The sequence below is a fragment of the Ahaetulla prasina genome, chromosome 1 (assembly GCF_028640845.1).
Source record: "Ahaetulla prasina isolate Xishuangbanna chromosome 1, ASM2864084v1, whole genome shotgun sequence".
Classification (NCBI taxonomy): domain Eukaryota; kingdom Metazoa; phylum Chordata; class Lepidosauria; order Squamata; family Colubridae; genus Ahaetulla; species Ahaetulla prasina.
Window position 1 is genome coordinate 178,032,938 of NC_080539.1, and position 17,974 is coordinate 178,050,911.

General features: G+C 39.6%; 1 protein-coding gene across 2 annotated transcripts; it reads left to right on the forward strand.

The window, feature by feature from the left end:
* The first annotated feature begins 1,581 nt into the window (after window positions 1-1,581).
* FAM161A (FAM161 centrosomal protein A) lies at window positions 1,582-10,230 on the forward strand. 2 transcript variants are annotated; one of them, XM_058182715.1, is made up of 6 exons: window positions 1,582-1,912; window positions 3,020-3,255; window positions 5,233-6,399; window positions 8,148-8,247; window positions 8,776-8,936; window positions 9,850-10,230. In XM_058182715.1, exons 1-6 carry the CDS (start codon window positions 1,778-1,780, stop codon window positions 10,091-10,093), a joined length of 2,043 nt encoding a protein of 680 aa, XP_058038698.1. In that variant the 5' UTR covers window positions 1,582-1,777; the 3' UTR covers window positions 10,094-10,230. The 2 variants fall into 2 exon arrangements, with proteins under 2 accessions (XP_058038698.1, XP_058038702.1); XM_058182719.1 differs by lacking the exons at window positions 8,776-8,936; window positions 9,850-10,230 and having other exon boundaries at window positions 7,814-8,241.
* The last annotated feature ends 7,744 nt before the right edge of the window (window positions 10,231-17,974 follow it).

Consider the following 17,974-nt stretch of genomic DNA (forward strand, 5'->3'; position numbering starts at 1 on the left):
GAATAAAATTCACCGATACGTTCAAAATCACTACATAAGAAGCTTACTATTTGTATGGGAAAAAATAAAACTTAAGATATATTTGAAAATCCCAGAACGGCTCTCAACAATGGAAGCCTATACCCAAATCTGGCGAAATTTGAAAAAATTGTGACATACATCTTGGACACTGAAGGGAAATTAAAATCTAAGCAAGAGCTTGAAGACCATCTTGGTGGCCTCAATTGCAAATGCAATCTAGATATGAAAAAGATATGAAAAAGTATGGCTTCTCTAAATGACAAACACCCTTTGATCTGATACTGTTGAACTCTGATGAAAAACTAAATCTATAATTTTTTTACAAAACTGGAAAATAGAGGACAAACAAGTAAAAGACATAATGGTACAGTGGGGAAAAAACCTGGCTATAACAGAACTAGGGAAATGGCAAAACTTATGGGAAAGGAACTATAAATTAATGGCAACTACTTATAAAGAAAATTTATATAAAATGTATTATAGATAGCATTTACCACCTGCTAGGTTAGCTAAAATGTTTAAAAATATGTCTAGCAAATGCTGGAAATGTAGGTAAATTAAAAAATGGAGACATTTTATCATATGTGGTGGACTTGGGTAAAAGCAAAAAAATTTCAGGCAAAAATACATAGATGCATAGAAAAGATGATAGGAAAACAGGTTTTAAACCTGAACTGTTTTTATTAGGCATAATACCAGAAAAAATTGATAAGCAAAGTATATATTTGATATTGCATGTTTTAATAGCAATTATATTCACACAATATTGGAAAAATGAAGAAATGCCACAAGATGAAGAGATAATTAGGAAGATACTACATAGTGCAGAAATGGATAGACTTACATTGAAAATTATACAGAAAGAAGACAATATTATCAAACGTAACTTATTTTACCAGTGGTTTGAAAGGGGGTGGAGAGTGTAGTCTGTTGAGCAAGTTTGGTATCCAGACAGCATGATGTTTATTGGGCACTGATAAGTGTAAATGGAAAATTAATGAAATTTATAAAATAAAAATAAACCGCTTTTATATACTACAGCTCCTTTTTATAAAATGGGAATACAGTATGGGGTGATTTTAATTTTTACATTAAAAATATGGTCCAGAATAAATAAATTAAAAAATATTAATCTATCTTTTTGGTTTAGATCCTATTTTGGCAAAAGGCACACCAGGCTAACAACCTTGCCTTGATTTAGAGATAACCTCTCTAGTATATAATGTGAAAATGACGCTTGATTACATTTCTAATGATTCTAAAAATTAACTTCAGTGATCCTACACAATAGCCAATTTTTAAAAAGTCATCTTTTGATGTGAACTGATAACTTGGTGCCATTAAAATACTGCTTAGTTACGGTTCTAGATTTTCCCATTGCCTTCAGAAATTCTTCCCCAGATGCCTCTAACGTGGGAAAAGACGGGAGAGGTTTCAGAACAACAGATGAAGAATTCCAGGAAACATTGCACAGGGGAGGCGCGTCTTTGTACACCAGCAGGAGGCTAATGTCCTCTTCGAGATGCCGTAGCGCAGTAGTAGGGAGCAAGGGCCCTTTCATGACCTGTGGACTTCAACTCCCAGAATTCCTGAGCCAGCATGTGCATAAGTCATAAAAGGGCCATCGTTCCCCACCTCTGCCGTAGCGTCTCAAGACTCTAAGCCAAGTAACCGTAGCAACCAAACACGCAGGGAAGGGGCTTGGTAAGCAGGCTAGCAGGAGGCTGGCTGTGGCCTCCCGTCCTTTGAGAAGCCCATGGACGCGTCTCACCGAGCTGCTTTGCTCACCGCCTCCTGCCTGCATACGCCCGTGAACCCGCGCACCAAGGCGCCGGCGGCGCTTTATGAACGGGTATCAGAAAGAGCCTCGCTTGAAGATGGCGTGGGGCAGGTAGGTGGCTCCTTCTAGTTGCTGCTCCTGCTGCTGCTCCCTGGTGGCTGGAGCGTGCAACTGAGAGACAGGATTTCTGCAGAAATGGCTTCGCGAGGGGTTCAAATGCTCCCCGCCCCACAACCGGCGCCTTGGCTCCTTCGGGTCATTCCCCCACCCGGATAGAAAATAGCGTCAGCCATCAAGTGACAATAGCTTAATTATGACGATTAGGTGCCATCAAGTCGCTTCTAGCGACCACATAGGTTTTCTCCTGAACTGCCCCTAACGCAATTCCAACGTTGCAAGTACAGTGCTACTATAATTGAATGCCTCCACCTTGGTGCTCGTCGTCCTCTCTAACTATAGCATACCCTTACTTTAAAGCAGGGGTCTCCAACCTTGGTCCCTTTTGAGGGACTCTGGGAGTTGAAGTCCACAAGTCTTAAAGGAACCAAGGTTGGAGACCCCTGCTTTAAAGAACCTCGCCCAATCCTAATTTTACTCCACATTCAGTTTTAATTGAATCCCGTGTAGGATTCTTATCCATTTGGATGAGAATGATTCTAGCCTTACCCAGCCAAAACTTCTTAGAAAGAAAATATTTCTTTCGTCTTTTCCTCACTTCCAAGATCCCTGAATTTTTTTCTTTGCCATCTGAATTTTCGTCATGGAAATGCATTTGCATCACTTGCAGTGGTTAACAGCACTGAACACAATTTTGTAGACTTGACAGATTTAGGTGATTATGTTACTGTTATATTAAACTCCTTTTAATTTTTAAAAAAATCCTCATTAGAGGCCTGATCCAAAATTTGCCTGCATTTGTCTTGGTATAGGGAAGAGCTTCAGGTTTCAGATCTTTATATATAAGATACTCTGAATTAACTTGTAGGAAATTTTGAATCATTTGCCATCCAGAATTATCTATTGATTTTAGGCTTTGTCAAGTTAGTAATTTGGGTTAATCGGCACCAGGACCCTTTACTCTGCCAATCCAAGCAAATAGAGAAGTTTTACATGTTTCTTAACTGCCTTTAGAACACCAAACTTATTAAATTGCCAGTAATTAATAAATACATTTTTTTCAAAGAGAAGTAAAACAAACATGACCATCTTTTATTTTAGGAATCCTTAAGTCCAGGGAGAGAATACGGTTCCATCATGTGTGCCGATTGTAAAGATTGGCTAGATCTCTCAAACATGTACCTCTCAAATCAGGAATATTATTTAAAGCTGGAAGAACTTAAGAATGCTCACCTGGAAACCATGGCAAAATTGGAAGAAATGTATCAGAATAAGCTGTTTCTAAAAGATGTTCAACCTTTAACTAACACAGATGTGACTTATTGTAAGACTTCCAGGTAATTTTTACAATAATCTAAACCTATGAATTATCTTTTGTCTCAAAATGATTATTGTATATATTAAATATATTGATCATTCCAACAAAATATTATTAAATATGTTAAATACATAAAAGGAATATAAAAACGTCTGATGGAAAACAAAACCAAAAAGAATCCTTAGCTCTTGCAGACAGTGATCTTAGCCTGAGCTATATCCAGGTACAGAAAAAACAAACAGAAAAAAGATTGAAAGTATTTGTTTCTTGTTTTTTTTAAAAATTAGTAGGTCCTTATTTTTTCTAAATTTTCTAAATATTTTGCTTTTAATAACTAGTGTTTGCTTTAAAGTGTCATTAATTGTGAAACATACAGTTGTGAAAACTATACAGCCAGAATTACACTCTTGCAATTTACAGTGAGATGGATCCTTGATTTAGGACAGGGTATCAAACTCGCATCATCATGACAGCATCACATGATGTATTACGACTTTCCCCCCCTTTGCTAAACCTGGTGTGGGTGCAGCCAGTGCGTGACGCATCTGAACCGTGGGCCGCGAGTTTGACAGCCCTGATTTAGGAAATAGATTAAGAGGCAACAATTTCTTCTCATACTGTTCTATAACTTTTCAGAAAGCTTGTCCAGCAGGAAATTTACTTCTCGAATCAGGAATATTATTTAATATTCTGGATGAATTTAAAATTCTCACCTGAAAACCATAGCAAAACTGGAAAATATGTGTCAGGATTTCAGAGTTTCTAAAAGACAGTTAACCTTTAATGATCTCTGTGATTTGGTTAGGTAAGCAAGAGTAAAATGAATCATTGAGAGAGAATTATTTATGTTTCTCAGGCTTTATAGGTTAGTAAAGGTTTAACAACACTGATTGCTTGACCAATTCTAAAGAAAAACAGAGGTCATCAGATTGCTTATATTTTCTCCCCCATTTTTGTTTTGAAATGTGATTAAACATAATGTTGGCTGTGACTTTGATTGGTATTAAAATTAATATAAAATATGAAAACCTAACTAAAAAGTGGCTCTTCATATATATTATTCATATATTCATATATTCATATATATTATATTATTATATCATATATATTATTAATCTTTTCATCGTTTTCATCACCAATCACTTTCCACTTATGACTGTATGACTGTAACTTTTTGTTGCTATCATTAAGAGTTATACCTTTGATGTATTTTTTTTTCTTTCCTTTGTCTTTTATGTACACTGAGAGCATATGCACCAAAACAAATTCCTTGTGTGTCCAATCACACTTGGCCAATAAAATTCTATTCTATTCTATATATATATATATATATATGAAAAAAGTATAAAAGTAATTGTAACGCCAATTAAGTATTCTCTTAGCATTGTTTTTGATTTATTATACATATTAGCAACAATGAAGTGTAAATATTAAGAGAGTAAGAGGTGTCCAGAAAGATCAGATTAAAGGCTCATCACGATCAGCATCCCATATTTTACAGTGGCCAATCAAAATCTATTAAAAAATATCTAAAAATAGATGTCATGACTGATTATATGAATGTTTATTAGTTTTCATTTTGGCAGTTTCTGCTCTTTCGTTAAAAGTCCAAAACAATCCAAACATTCCTTAAAGGGGTTGTATTACTGTAACTTCTTTTTATTTTGTTTGTGATTTTCACATTTCCAGGTTTACATTTTATCAGTTGGATTAATGAATTTTATTGGAACTATAATTGTTAACTATAGCCTGATAGTGTGCATATTTGTACTTCAAGAAAAATACAGAGAAAGGAGTACGTGATTCAGAAACCAATTTAACATTATTTAGAATTGGTATTCTTTTAATCTAAAGTTTAATATATTCATAAACAAATAATTGTTTTATACATTTTCTTTTATTCAATTTGGCAAGAGGTTCCACAACTATAACTAAATCAGGTAATTTGTGTCATTTCTAGACAACTAAGCATTCATTACATTTTTGTTATGTTTAGATCAGCATGGGACACTAAACCATTTCAACTTCAGAACATGCATAGATCATTTTCTGCATCTGATCTGAACAGTTCGTTCCATTCATTAAATTTCTCTGATGTGACTGATGAACAACTAGAGCTAGAAACAAGTGACAGTGATGTTGGATCACTAACCCTGGACAAGACTGAAAATGCATGGGATGGCTGTTTTTTGGAGGATTATTCACTCTGCCCTAAAACTATTTTACCCAAATTAAATGTTTTGAAGCTAAGCAAGAAAAAGAAAAAATGGTTCCCAAAGATCACAGTACCAGAACCTTTCCAGATGACTATTAGAGAAACTAAGAGGAAGCAACAGAACATCAAATCCAAGTCACTCATGGAGCTGGAAAATAACTTGCTGAAGAAACAATTAGAGGAGGAGGCAGAATGTCAAAAACAATTTCGAGCCAATCCGGTACCCGCACATGTTTTTGTCCCCCTTTATCATGAAATAATGCAGGAAAATGAAGAACGTAGAAAGTCTTTTAGAGAAAGGAGGGGAAATTTTCTTCTAGCTACACAAAAGCCATTTCAGTTTATTGAAAGAGAAGCACAAAAGAAAGAACTGAGAAAAATGCAGTTTTCCTCACCACAAAAAAAAGCAAAAATGTTTAAAGCTAAACCAGTTCCTAAATTTGTTTCCAGTTCAGAAATGAGGGAGAAAATAAAGGAAGAAGAACTCTATAGAGACATTAGAATTCAACTTAGGTCTGAAGAGCTCCTACGTAATTCATTACTTCCCAATAGCAGATTAGGAAATAAAGGCACCGTTAGGCCTAGGCAGCAAAACTGCTTTGAACAAAGTGAAGAATCAATATGTAAGTCAAAGACCAAAGTTAAAGTCCCTGATTTTGAAACATTACATAAAAAATTCCAGAAGCAGCTTCAAACACATAAGAATGTGAAAAATGTCACAATCAGTGAGCCTTTCAAACTCCATACACCAACTATTTCATCTAATAAAGAGAAAATTCTTGAGGATATTGACATGGATGAAGCAACATTAAAAGAAACACGCTGGCCTTATGTCTCTATAAGATGTCCCCCTCGAACTTTGAATGCAGGTTCAAATCCTTCAGGCTGTATGCTGTCTCCATCTCCAAGAATTACAGCATCTACAAGAAAACGGCTAGAAGCCATAAGGTAAGCCTTTAGTGTGCTGTGTATTTAATCCCAAATTCTTTGTGGTAAGTAAAACATGCAGATGTTGAAAATATAAATACCTGTTTTAGAGAAGTATGGAAAAATGTTTCCGTGTCATGGATGCTCCAACCTGCCATTGTGACTGTTTCTGAGTGTGAAACAAATCCCATGTGAGAGTTTTTAAAGAAAGAATGCACTATTTTTTCTTAGTGTTTGAGGGTTCCACTTGTGTTATTCTGCTGTTGTTCTTGGAGTTGAAAAAGGCATGTGGCTTTTGTTGTGAAACCATCTTGGTCTGCATTGACTGATGCTTCAAACTCCTAGCCTCTCATCCTAGTCTTATCAGCTCCTAGTCTATATGTCAGCCAGACTGCAAACATTTTGAATATAATATCTTTATCTACATGTACATCTACGTTTACATTTACATCATCTACATCGATATCTATACTTATATATCTGTGTATCTGTATCTATCTTTATCTCTTATCTCTATGTCTATCTCCTGTACATGTTTTATCTCAAGCATGAGTGACTACTTATCAGCATTAGGCCATAGAAATCCTCTCAACTCTGATTCTCTTTTAAAAGGAAAAGTTTTTGTTTAAATCCAAGCCCTGGAAAGCTGCAGACTGAGATAAGGAAAAGGAGCCTACAAACCATTGCAAATCTATAAGAAACTGGGGGAATTCAAGGAAGCAAAGTGGGTCCAGTTCTTCAGACTGTTTGTTTTTAATGAATAGATGGAGGCGGGGAGAGAAGAGGAGAGGAGATAAAAGGAAGGGGTTTTGGCGGGAAAAAGAGAGGAATGAGAGGGACAGAAGGCAATAGGGAGGAGAGGCTTCTGTGAGGCAAGCCTGAGGGAGAGAAGAATTGGAGTGAAAGGGAGGCAAGCAGAGGAACCAACAAAGGCGCAGAGGCTGTGGAAGGAGAACCAGTGGGCAGTGCAAGAGAGAGAGGAGAGAGAGAGAGGAAGAAGGGCCAACCAGCCATCCCATCACATGACCCACCTGCTGGGAGAGACTGACCACCACCCCATCACGTGACCCTCAGCCCCTTTATACCCAGACTTAGACATAATGCACTCCTGAACTAATACAATATGTAGTCTTACATGCAATTGACCCTTTGAGGGCAACAGCAATGCTGATGTGGCTGTCAATGAAATAGAGTTTGAGATCTCTGTCGTAGACCAAATTTGATGGGTTGAAAGATTTGCCAATCACAACAAAACTCATTTGGCAACAGATTCAGGTTCATGTACCAAATACTACAAGATGACTTGTGGAGGTTTGGAATATAAATAAATAAATAAATAAATAAATAAATATCTTGATCCATGCAGGTATTTTGAGAAAGAGGGCCACAAAAGTTGTTATGCATTAGCTAGACTTAAGTTTATTTTCTTATTCAGGAAATCGGCTGAGGAAAAAAAGAAGGTTGAAGAAGAGCATAAAAGAAGAGAAGCAAAACAAAGAGAGAGAGCAAGAAAGCTACAAAGGCTTATAGCTACTCGGGCTGAGGCAAATGATCCACATCAGAGCCTAGCCAAGATGCTTAACTCAAAGTTAAAATTGTTTAGGTATTCTGCAATATGTCCCCTGATTCCTGACCCCTTAGATACAGGATCCTTAGTTTAGTAGTAGTAGGCAGATCCATATAGTCTTGCTCCTTCCATTTTTATTTTGCTAAAAGATTCATATTTAAATTCCATACCATTTCCATGTCATGGTATATTAAAAAAACAGGAAACATGAAAAACAGAGAAAGAAAGAATATCTGCAGGAACTGGAAGAAATTGAAGAAAGGGTGGAAAAGAGGCCTCTATTGTTGGAACAAGCCACACAGGTTATTGACATCTCTAATATTTCTATATATATATCTATTCATTATGTTGCTACCTTTTCTTTGGATTTAATAATTGTTGGTAAGATAATGCTAGTAATTGCCACCTGCCATGTCACTGGGCTTAACTTGATTTACCAGTGCTATTGCTTCCAGCGATACAATTGGTTTAGACTGGTTTCCACATTTCTGACCCTCTATATATCATGATGCAGAGAACAGAGAATACTAAATGGTGATATTTTTCTCCTTGTCTATTGATGGCAGAAGAAGCCATTTGCAGCTAATAGCATGGAATCTGGATATATAATATGTTTGCCAGCTTAAGGCTGTAATTGAGAAGTTAAAAATGTCAAAATGTAGATCTGTCTGCTGTCTGAACAATTTATTTAGATTTAAATCAAGTGACCTGTAGATTTGGAATCTTTTATCTTGTAAAATAAAGGACAGCTAGGAACACATGTAGAATAATTTCTTTAAACTTGGAGATACCTTTCAGATGTGTTAATTTTGTTTTCTTTTTAAATGTAGAAGAATGCACGGCTAGCAGCATCGAAGCATTATTCTGATTTGCTGCGAGAGCTGGGACTGTGTGAAGACTTTATTTCAAAGAAAGGCCAAACTGCTACTGAAGAGTTTTTGCAGAATTCCTACAGTAATAGCTTTGAAAGCTTGGCAGCAAATGTAGAAAGGTAGATACTTTAGCTTGGAAGCTTATATTATTTTTGAGCTTCTTAATATACTTATATACTAAATATGAAATGTCTATATATATTTCAGAAAAAGAATGCATAATTTGTCAATAACAGATAAACAGCTCTTGAAGAGTTATGTTGTTTTGGTCTCCATGTTTTAGTGTACAGCAGTGGTCCCCAACCTCCTGGCCGCAGCCCAGTACTGCAAGCAGGAGCTCACAGCTCCTGCTCGCAGCTTCCGCTAGCAGCTCCTCACAGCTTCTGCTCACAGCTCCTGCTTGCAGCTCCATTTGTGTGAGTGCACGAGCCCATTGCTTGTGCAAATGGAGCTGCACAGAACCATCCCCTCTCCTTCCTCTACTACTGCCGGCGGTCCACAAAGCCAAAAAGGTTGGAGACTACCGGTGTACAATATTTATTTCTTCTTTCCTTGCTAGACATAGTTAATAGCTGATTGTTCAGAGACATAAAAACACCAAGAATAACTGCACATTTCTTTGTGTATTATATTTACTGATTTATATGAACATACATTTTTACAGTTGGAAAAATAGTTTATTGTATTTTTTAAACTGAATAGAATAAAAATTTGGAGAAAGACCCATTTCCCATATATATCTCATTCCAGTTTATAAACTTGAAGTCAAGTCTATTTTATACAGCCTTTTTAAAATTGAAAAAGCAAGATAAAAATGTAACAAATTGTTTACTCATATTAAATACTTCGTCTTTTTCTACCAAATTTATAACATTCAGCCGTTTAAAATTAAATTATTGGTTTGCCCCTGAAACAATGAAAACTAATTGCTGAGTTTGCTGAGCAATTTATTGCTTATATTCTCTGATGTAATGTGTTTCTAAAGCAATACATTATTATTCAGTGCACCTATTGTTTCCCCGTTTGACACAGTGATAATGAACATGAAGAAAAAAGAGAATCTGAAGGAAAATTTAATTCCCAATTCCAGTCAGCTCAGCTTAGTGGGGAGGAGGAGGAGGAAGAGGAGGAGAAGAAGGAAGAAGAGAAAGAGGAAGAGAAAGAAGATGAAGATACTGCCACTCAGTCAGATCATGCTGATCAAGAAACTCCTGAGCATGACAGTGAAAATGATTACAAAGATTCAGTAGAAAAATCGAGTGATTATGAGGGCTGATTAAAATATATTGCTACTACTCTGAGCCTTGATGCTCATAGTTTATTTATTGGACCTAATACAGGTAATCCTTGATTTACATAACCTGTCTACTCACATAACTGGTGTTTATAATCTCACATCACATTTGGATTCCTTTCTGACTCTTCTTAGTGTTGTTATATTTTGCTCTTGAACTTTTTTCAAATGATGTGTATTTTGACTAAAATCAGTATTGTTTTGTAATAGTTTTTTTTAAACACCAAATCATGAATTCTGAATGTTTTACAACACTGAGTGTAGTATATGGAATATTCTTCAGTATCGTTCTTGATTGAATTGCACTGAGAAATAATTAGTAATCCAAAATGATAGCATTACAACACTGACCTTCTCTCAAATTACCCATGACCTTGCAAGTATGCTGTTTCAGCTTCCATTTTCCTTATATGGATAATAATGCTATTTTTCAAAATGTTAATGCTATATACCTTTGCTCAAAATGTAATTTCGGCAACCATAGGCCTGGGAGGATCAAATATTTCCCACTTGGTTTTTAAAAATGTGCAATGTGTTATTCTGGATTTTTGCAGTAGTTTCCATAAAAAAGAGATTGATTGGTCAAAAGGAAGGATATTGTTAACAAATAATGTCATTGTGAATGAGATTGGAAAAAGAGCAAGTACTTAATATTCATGAGCAGTGCTTTCTAGCATTATGCACCTGCCTGTGATTGCACAAAGTAATTGTGCCTGTTTCTAGCTCTCTGGCTGGTGCAGCAAGGCTTCCCTAGCTGCTGTGGGATCTTGAAGAGAGATACAGCTGCTTTAATCAATTGCAGAGGTGCTGTGTTTGTGCTGCCTTGAGTTCTGAAGCATCTCTTATGAATCTAATCCAAATTACTGTACCGTCTTATGCTCTGTATGCTTAACAATAATTTGACTAGAGCACGTGTTTTTCACCTCATCGATCCCTTCAAGTTTGATTATTCATCGATTCCCAAAATTTATTATGTGAAAATAATTTACTAAATACTACTTATGATCATCAATCCTTTGGACAATACCATCCTCCCATGGGAATTAATACTGAATACTTTGGGGAACTCTGAGGGTACAGTGGCCTTGCTGTTAAGACACTAGGCTTGTCAACCAATAGGTTGGCAGTTTGAGAGCCAAGTACTGTGTGATGGGGTGAACTCCCATTCCTGCCCCAGGTCCTCAATCTAGCAGTGCAAAAGCATGCAAATGTAAGTAGATAAATAGGTACCACTTTAGTGGGAAGATAACAGCATTCTATGTGCTTCGGCGTCTAGTCATGCGGGCCATATAACCACGGAAACGTCTTTGAATAACAATGGCTCCCTCTGGTAGGAAACAGAGATGGGCACTGCCCCCTAAAGTTGGACACAGCTGAACAGGGAAATCTTTCTTGAACTGAGGCAAGACAGAGACACAAAGAGGATAGGATATGTAGCAGGTTAAGCCTGAAAAAGGAAGTTTATAGTAGAAGAGGAAGTAGCTCCAGAGAGGAAAAGGAACTCAGCATTTGTGCTGGGAATAGAGTAAATCACAGTCAAGATCAAGGGAGGTACTAATACCACTCTATAAAGCCTTAGTAAGATCACACCTAAAATACTGCATCCAGTTTTGGTGTTGTGTCTTCGGCTCCCGAGCCTGGCCTCTTGGCAGAGAGTGACTCAGAGAGTGAGGGGGAAGAGCCGACAGGGCTTCCCTCTGCAGGACCTTCCTCTCTGGCTCCGCTCCAGGTTCCAGAGGCAGGCCAGGTGGAGGAGATGACAAGGCCTCTTTCTCCTGCACCTTCCCCCTCCAAGGCAACGCCTCAAGACCCAGCTGCTGACAATCAGTCCTGGTTAAATCCCAGGCATCGCGGAAAGGAGAGGCGGGAACAACAAAAGAAGGTGAGGCAGGCCTAGAGAGTGCTGAGTCACGGAGCCACACCCCACAGAGTATAAAAGCAGGAGGAGCTGCTCTGTAGCTTGTGACGGACAAAAACTGACTCTTGGAAACTTTGGCTGCAATATTTCGAGACTAAGAATTTGGCTTCTAGATTTCTGTTTATTTCTGAACTCTTGGTTGCTCCAGCAACGAACTGCAGTTACGCTGGCTTATGAGGAGATAAGAGAACTTGGCAGGCAATCGCAGGTTCGTTGCCAGAACTGATATTTGTCGTAAGAATAAATTGCTGGCAGATATAGTCAGCTCGCGTGTCTTCTTGGTTGTGGTTGTGGGGGGGACGGGACAGAACATTTGGTCACCACTATAAAAATATGTTGAGGGTCTAGAAAAAGTGCAGAAAAGAGCAACCAGGATGATTAGGGGGCTGAAGACTAAAACATGAACGGTTACAGGAACTGGGCATGGCTAGTCTAGTGAAGATTTATTTATTTAGCATATGGTAAATACATGGGCTTATAGTAGTTCAAACATTAATGTCCAGTCCACCCATTCAAGGACAGGGTGGCCTAGGCTGAAAAAAAAAACACCGGTGTGAGCTCTTGATGGACATTAGGACAAAATGTGGTAGATATTTTGTCGAGGAGGACCACAGTCATACTGGGAGGTAGAAACAAGATCACTTAACAATGTGTCCTTGAAAACACCATGCTGGGTATGGATCCGGTTCAGAGTTGACTAATGCTGGCAAGGAAAATCAAGGCCTGGCAGACCCTTTTTCCACACGGTATCGTATGTTGCAGTAAAGTCGATGAACACAGCTGTAGATTTTAAGCCTCACTGGAAACCAGTCTCAATATGTCCTGTTAGGCTCAGCACCTGAGCCACAACTGCGATTAGGACGAAAACCGGTGTTTATCCATTGCCATGTATTTAGAGAGCCAGGAGTTCTACAAAGATGTCTGGCTGCCAACTGTTGTTAACTGCTAATTCTTCAATGATTCTCGCGCCACACCGAAGTCGGCTGGAAAGCTTGCTGCTTCTTCTTCTTTTTTGCTTCTCTCCCCCCACCCACTCTTTTCTGCTCTCTTGCAACGTTGCTGCAGCTCCTCGGCTCCTTTTCCCGGCGCCCCAGAAGGCTCGAGCCTCTGCTGCCGATTGAATACTAAAATAAAAAAAAAAAGCGGAGAAGAGCAGGCGCCGCTTTTGGTGTCCGCGCCCCTGCCGCCGCCCGGCAGGACGCGTTTAAAAAAAGGGGGCGGGGGAGTTGAAAAGAGGCTGCCTCTTCGGGTTACCTCAACATCCATTCCAGAGCCGCTAAAAGAGCGGCTGCTTGGCCCGCCCTGGTTGGGGAACGGGCACAAAAAAAGGGTCCCTGGTGACCCAGAATTCATCCTAGCCCCATTGACTGGCCCCTTTGACTCGATAGGATTTAGCTGACGGATTGTTAAACAGCGCTCGCACCTTTCTTCTGGGGAGAGAAGTCACTCTAATAAATATTGGGAGGTGTTTTCAAGGAAACATAGGGGTCCACCTTCTGCCCACAAGAAATGTAGGGAAATGCCACCATTCCCAGCCTTCTGAGCACATCAGCTTATCCTGGCAGAGGATGAGGAAAGTCGCATTTCAAAGCCTTTGGAAATCACCAGCTTGGAAAAAGCTAAATTATGTAGGGCTATTCAGCTACAACTTCGTGTTTAAGTTTTGTCTTTTGAAGCGAGATAATGATAGCTAGCTAGCTAGCTAATTAGATAGATAGATAGATAGATAGATAGATAGATAGATAGATAGATAGATAGATAGATAGATTAGAAAGAAAACAGAACAAAAAAACAGAATAATAGAGTTGGAAGGGACCTTGGAGGTCTTCTAGTCTAACCCCTGCTTACGCAGGAAACCTTATACCACTTCAAATGCTTATCCAATATCTTCTTAAAAACTTCCAGTGTTAGAGCATTCACAACTTCTGGAGGCAAGTTGTTCCACTGGTTAATTGTTCTAACTGTCAGGAAATTTCTCCTTAGTTCTAGGTTGCTTCTCTCCTTGATTAGTTTCCACCCATGCTTCTTGTCCTGCCCTCAGGTGCTTTGGAGAATAGTTTGATTCCCCCTTCTTTGTGGCAGCCCCTGAGATATTGGAATGTTCCTATCATGTCACCCCTAAACTAGACATACCCAGTTCACATGCCCGTGAGGCGTCTTGCTTGCATGTCACACACACGCACCGCTCGCTGGGGAAAAAAAGGATGGATGGATGGAAGGAAGGAAGGAAGGAAGGATGGATTGATGGATGGAGGCGACCGCTTTGAGCGCAACCCTTCTCCGCAACTAAGGGGGTCAATGTTTTCCCCAATCCTAGGGTGTGGGAAACAGTCATTCTTTCTTCCCCTAGTCTCTCCGAGATCGCACTGCAGCGCCCATCATCCCCAGCCGGCAATCTGAGCTCGTGCCATCGATGTGGTCCTTGAACTTCCCCTCCTTGTTTCTAACCCAGCCTAGGATGGCGGCGTGGAGGTATGGTGGTGGTAAACGGCCAGGAGAAAGCTTTCGCTCTTTTCGAGAGGTCCTCTTGGAAGGCTGCCTTGGAAAGGGAAAGTGGGAGGGGCAGAGATTTCTCCTCAAAGGTCCCCTTGGAAGGCTGGGTTGGAAAGGGAAAGTGGGAGGGGCAGAGATTTCTTCCTCTCGGGTCCCCTTGGAAGGCTGGGTTGGAAAGGGAAAGTGGGGAGGGGGCAGAGATTTCTTCCTCGGGTCCTTCTAGAGTCCTTGAGAAACTGATATCATACAAGGTTAATAAATTATACTCCTCCTCCTCATTGATGAGTTTTTCATCCTGAAATTGATTGAAACATTGTACCATCATATGCTGCCATAGTATAGTGTTAACAACATCTGTAAAGATGATATATGAGCATGACACTAAGTTTTTTCTATATTTCCCCCTTTATTGAAAAACTTCCATCATGCTTCTTTCTGAAAACAAAGGTCATTATAATATACCTCATTATATATTTGATTTGATGATATTTCAGTTAATAAATACCATTTAAGGTGTTAAGCTTCTTTCTTTTCAGCAGCAAAGTGAATTACAACTTTAAAGAACTTTATTACTTTATATTCATTTATTTTAAGTATAGATTTTAGATTTTTAAACAAATATGTTTAGAGCTTTTATATCTTTCAAGTTATTCAAATTATCCCCTCAGCAGGTATATAATGGCATCCAATTCCAATATCATGTTGGGGCTTTTGAGCAAGGGAGGAGGAACGCGAGCACCGCCTTTCGCGCTGGCATTCCGGGATTTCCCTTTGTTTAGAGCTGGGAATCCTCCTTCCCCCTTTTGCACTTTTATTGTTTTTCGTTCAAATAAATATTCATGTTATTTTACTTGGCTCTATCTTTATTTTTTACATTGACCAGTAGCTGCCTCATTTCCCACCCTCGGCTTATACTCGAGTCAATAGTTTTTCCCAGTTTTTTGTGGTAAAAGTAGGTGCCTCGGCTTATATTCGGGTCGGCTTATACTCGAGTATATACGGTATGTATGTGTGTATTTGTATGTATATGTGAGTGTGGGTACACACACACACACACACACACACACACACATGAGGTGGGATTCACTTACCTTCCCTACCAGTTCGCAAATGTGAGCACGCATGCGCACAGCCTTCTGTGCATCCGCAGTAGTCACGCATTATTTCTGGGTGGGTGAACGGAGCCTCCTGCAGTCGCCGCTACAGACAGGTTAAACTACAAAACACAATAAATAGTCAAACCAAAACTCTTCCTAAGAACTGTGTCACTTTATTTCCACAATTGTATCTGTAATCTCAGTTGAACACCAAGATCTTCATAAGTAAATGTTAAAATTTTAGAAAACAGTCAGAGGGATATATCTTCCTTAACAACCCCAGAGAGGGCAGAATCTGCTCAGCAATTCCTGAATACAGCAATAATAATTGCCCTGTGAAGGGGGAGCAAAAGTGGATGTGGGAGAAGTAAGAGAATCATTGGAATTCTGAATAACAACATTTTACAGGTAGTCCTTGCTTAGTGACCACAATTGGGATTAGCAAATTTGCCGCTAAGTGTTCTGGTCACTTAGTGAAATGTGACTGCAGTGGACTTCTGATGTCACTTCCTGTTTGGTTGTTAAGGGAGTCCGTGTGGGTCATTAAGCGAGACATGATGTGATACTGACTTTTTGGTTTCTCTGTTGACTCTGCTTGTTTGAAGCTAGTCATGAAGCACCCAAATATCGATCATGTGACCATAGACACTGCGGCAGTTGCAAATGCAAGGACTGTCATAAAGTTATTTTTTCAGTACTTTTGTAACTTCAAACTATCATTAAACAGGGCAGTCATTAGGCATTAGGAAAGGTTTACCTGCATTGCAGACTTTACTTGTCCTTCTGAAAAAACATAATAAAAATGCTTGTTTTTGAGCTTCTGTAAATATTATTTGAGGTTTATGTAATGCTATGGTGCTTAAAGATGCAGACTGGTTCATGGGTTGATTCTCAAAAACTTTCAGGGAGTTGCTGCTTTGGGCCTTCCTTCCATTCCATAATGATAATAAAATCATAAGCAGGGTTGCTTGAAATCTGGCTTAGCAGGTGTACTGCTAAATTAATTATGTATTAAATTTAAATTTATTAAAGATAATAATAATAATAATAATAATAATAATAATAATAATAATAATAATAATAATAATAATAATAATAATAATAATTTTTTAATTTCTATACCGCCCTTCTCCCAAAGGACTCAGGGCGGTTTCCAGCCAGGTAAAAACACAATAAAACATACAATATACAATTAATATACAGTTAAAAAACCCATTAAAAAACCTATTCAATTTGGCCCATAAATTAAAATACACACTAAACCCCTAAAAACCATAAAAAGCCAATTAAAATTACTAATCATTTTATGTCAGCCCTGCGCGGAAGAATAAATACGTGTTCAGCTCGCGGCGAAAGGTCCGGAGGTCAGGAAGCTGTCGAAGTCCTGGGGGAAGCTCATTCCAGAGGGTAGGTGCCCCCACAGAGAAGGCTCTCCCCCTGGGGGTCGCTAGCCGACATTGTCTGGCTGACGGCACCCTGAGGAGGCCCTCCCTATGGGAGCGCACAGGTCGATGGGAGGCAAACGGTAGCAGCAGGCAGTCCATAAATAACCTGGTCCTAAGCCATGGAGCGCTTTAAAGGTGGTAACCAACACCTTGAATTGCACCCGGAAGACCACAGGTAGCCAGTGCAGCTTGCCAGGAGCGGTGTTATATGGGAGCCACGAGTAGCTCCCTCTATCACCCGCGCAGCTGCATTCTGGACCAGCTGGAGCCTCCGGGTGCTCTTCAAGGGGAGCCCCATATAGAGAGCATTGCAGTAGTCCAGGCGAGAAGTGACGAGGGCATGAGTGACTGTGCATAAGGAATCCCGGTCTAGAAAGGGGCGCAACTGGCGGATCAGGCATACCTGATAAAAAGCTCTCCTGGAGACAGTCGTCAGATGTTCTTCAAAGGACAACTGTCCATCCAGGAGAACGCCTAAGTTGCGGACCCTTTCCATTGGGGCCAATGACTCGCCCCCAATAGTCAGCGATGGCTGCAGCTGACTACCGGGATGCTGGCATCCACAGCCACTCAGTCTTGGAGGGGTTGAGTTTAAGCCTGTTCTTCCCCATCCAGACCCGCACAGCCTCCAGACACCGAGACAACACTTTGACAGCTTCGTTGGGGTGGTTAGGGGTGGAAATGTACAGCTGAGTATCATCAGCGTACAGCTGGTACCTCACCCCATAACCACGGATGATCTCGCCCAGTGGCTTCATATAGATGTTGAGCAGGAGAGGTGAGAGAACCGACCTCTGTGGCACCCCACACATGAGGTGCCTTGCGGTCGATCTCTGCCCCCCTGCCATCACCGTCTGTGATCGGCCAGAGAGATAGGAGGAGAACCACTGAAAAACGGTGTCCCCCACTC

Bases quoted from the DNA above. Each gene is read 5' to 3' on its own strand.
- FAM161A (XM_058182715.1), top strand. From the start codon at position 1,778: ATGGACGCGTCTCACCGAGCTGCTTTGCTCACCGCCTCCTGCCTGCAT. The intron at 6,400-8,147 runs GTAAGCCTTTAG...TTAAAAAAACAG, and splicing joins AAACGGCTAGAAGCCATAAG to GAAACATGAAAAACAGAGAA. The intron at 8,248-8,775 runs GTTATTGACATC...TTTTAAATGTAG, and splicing joins TGTTGGAACAAGCCACACAG to AAGAATGCACGGCTAGCAGC.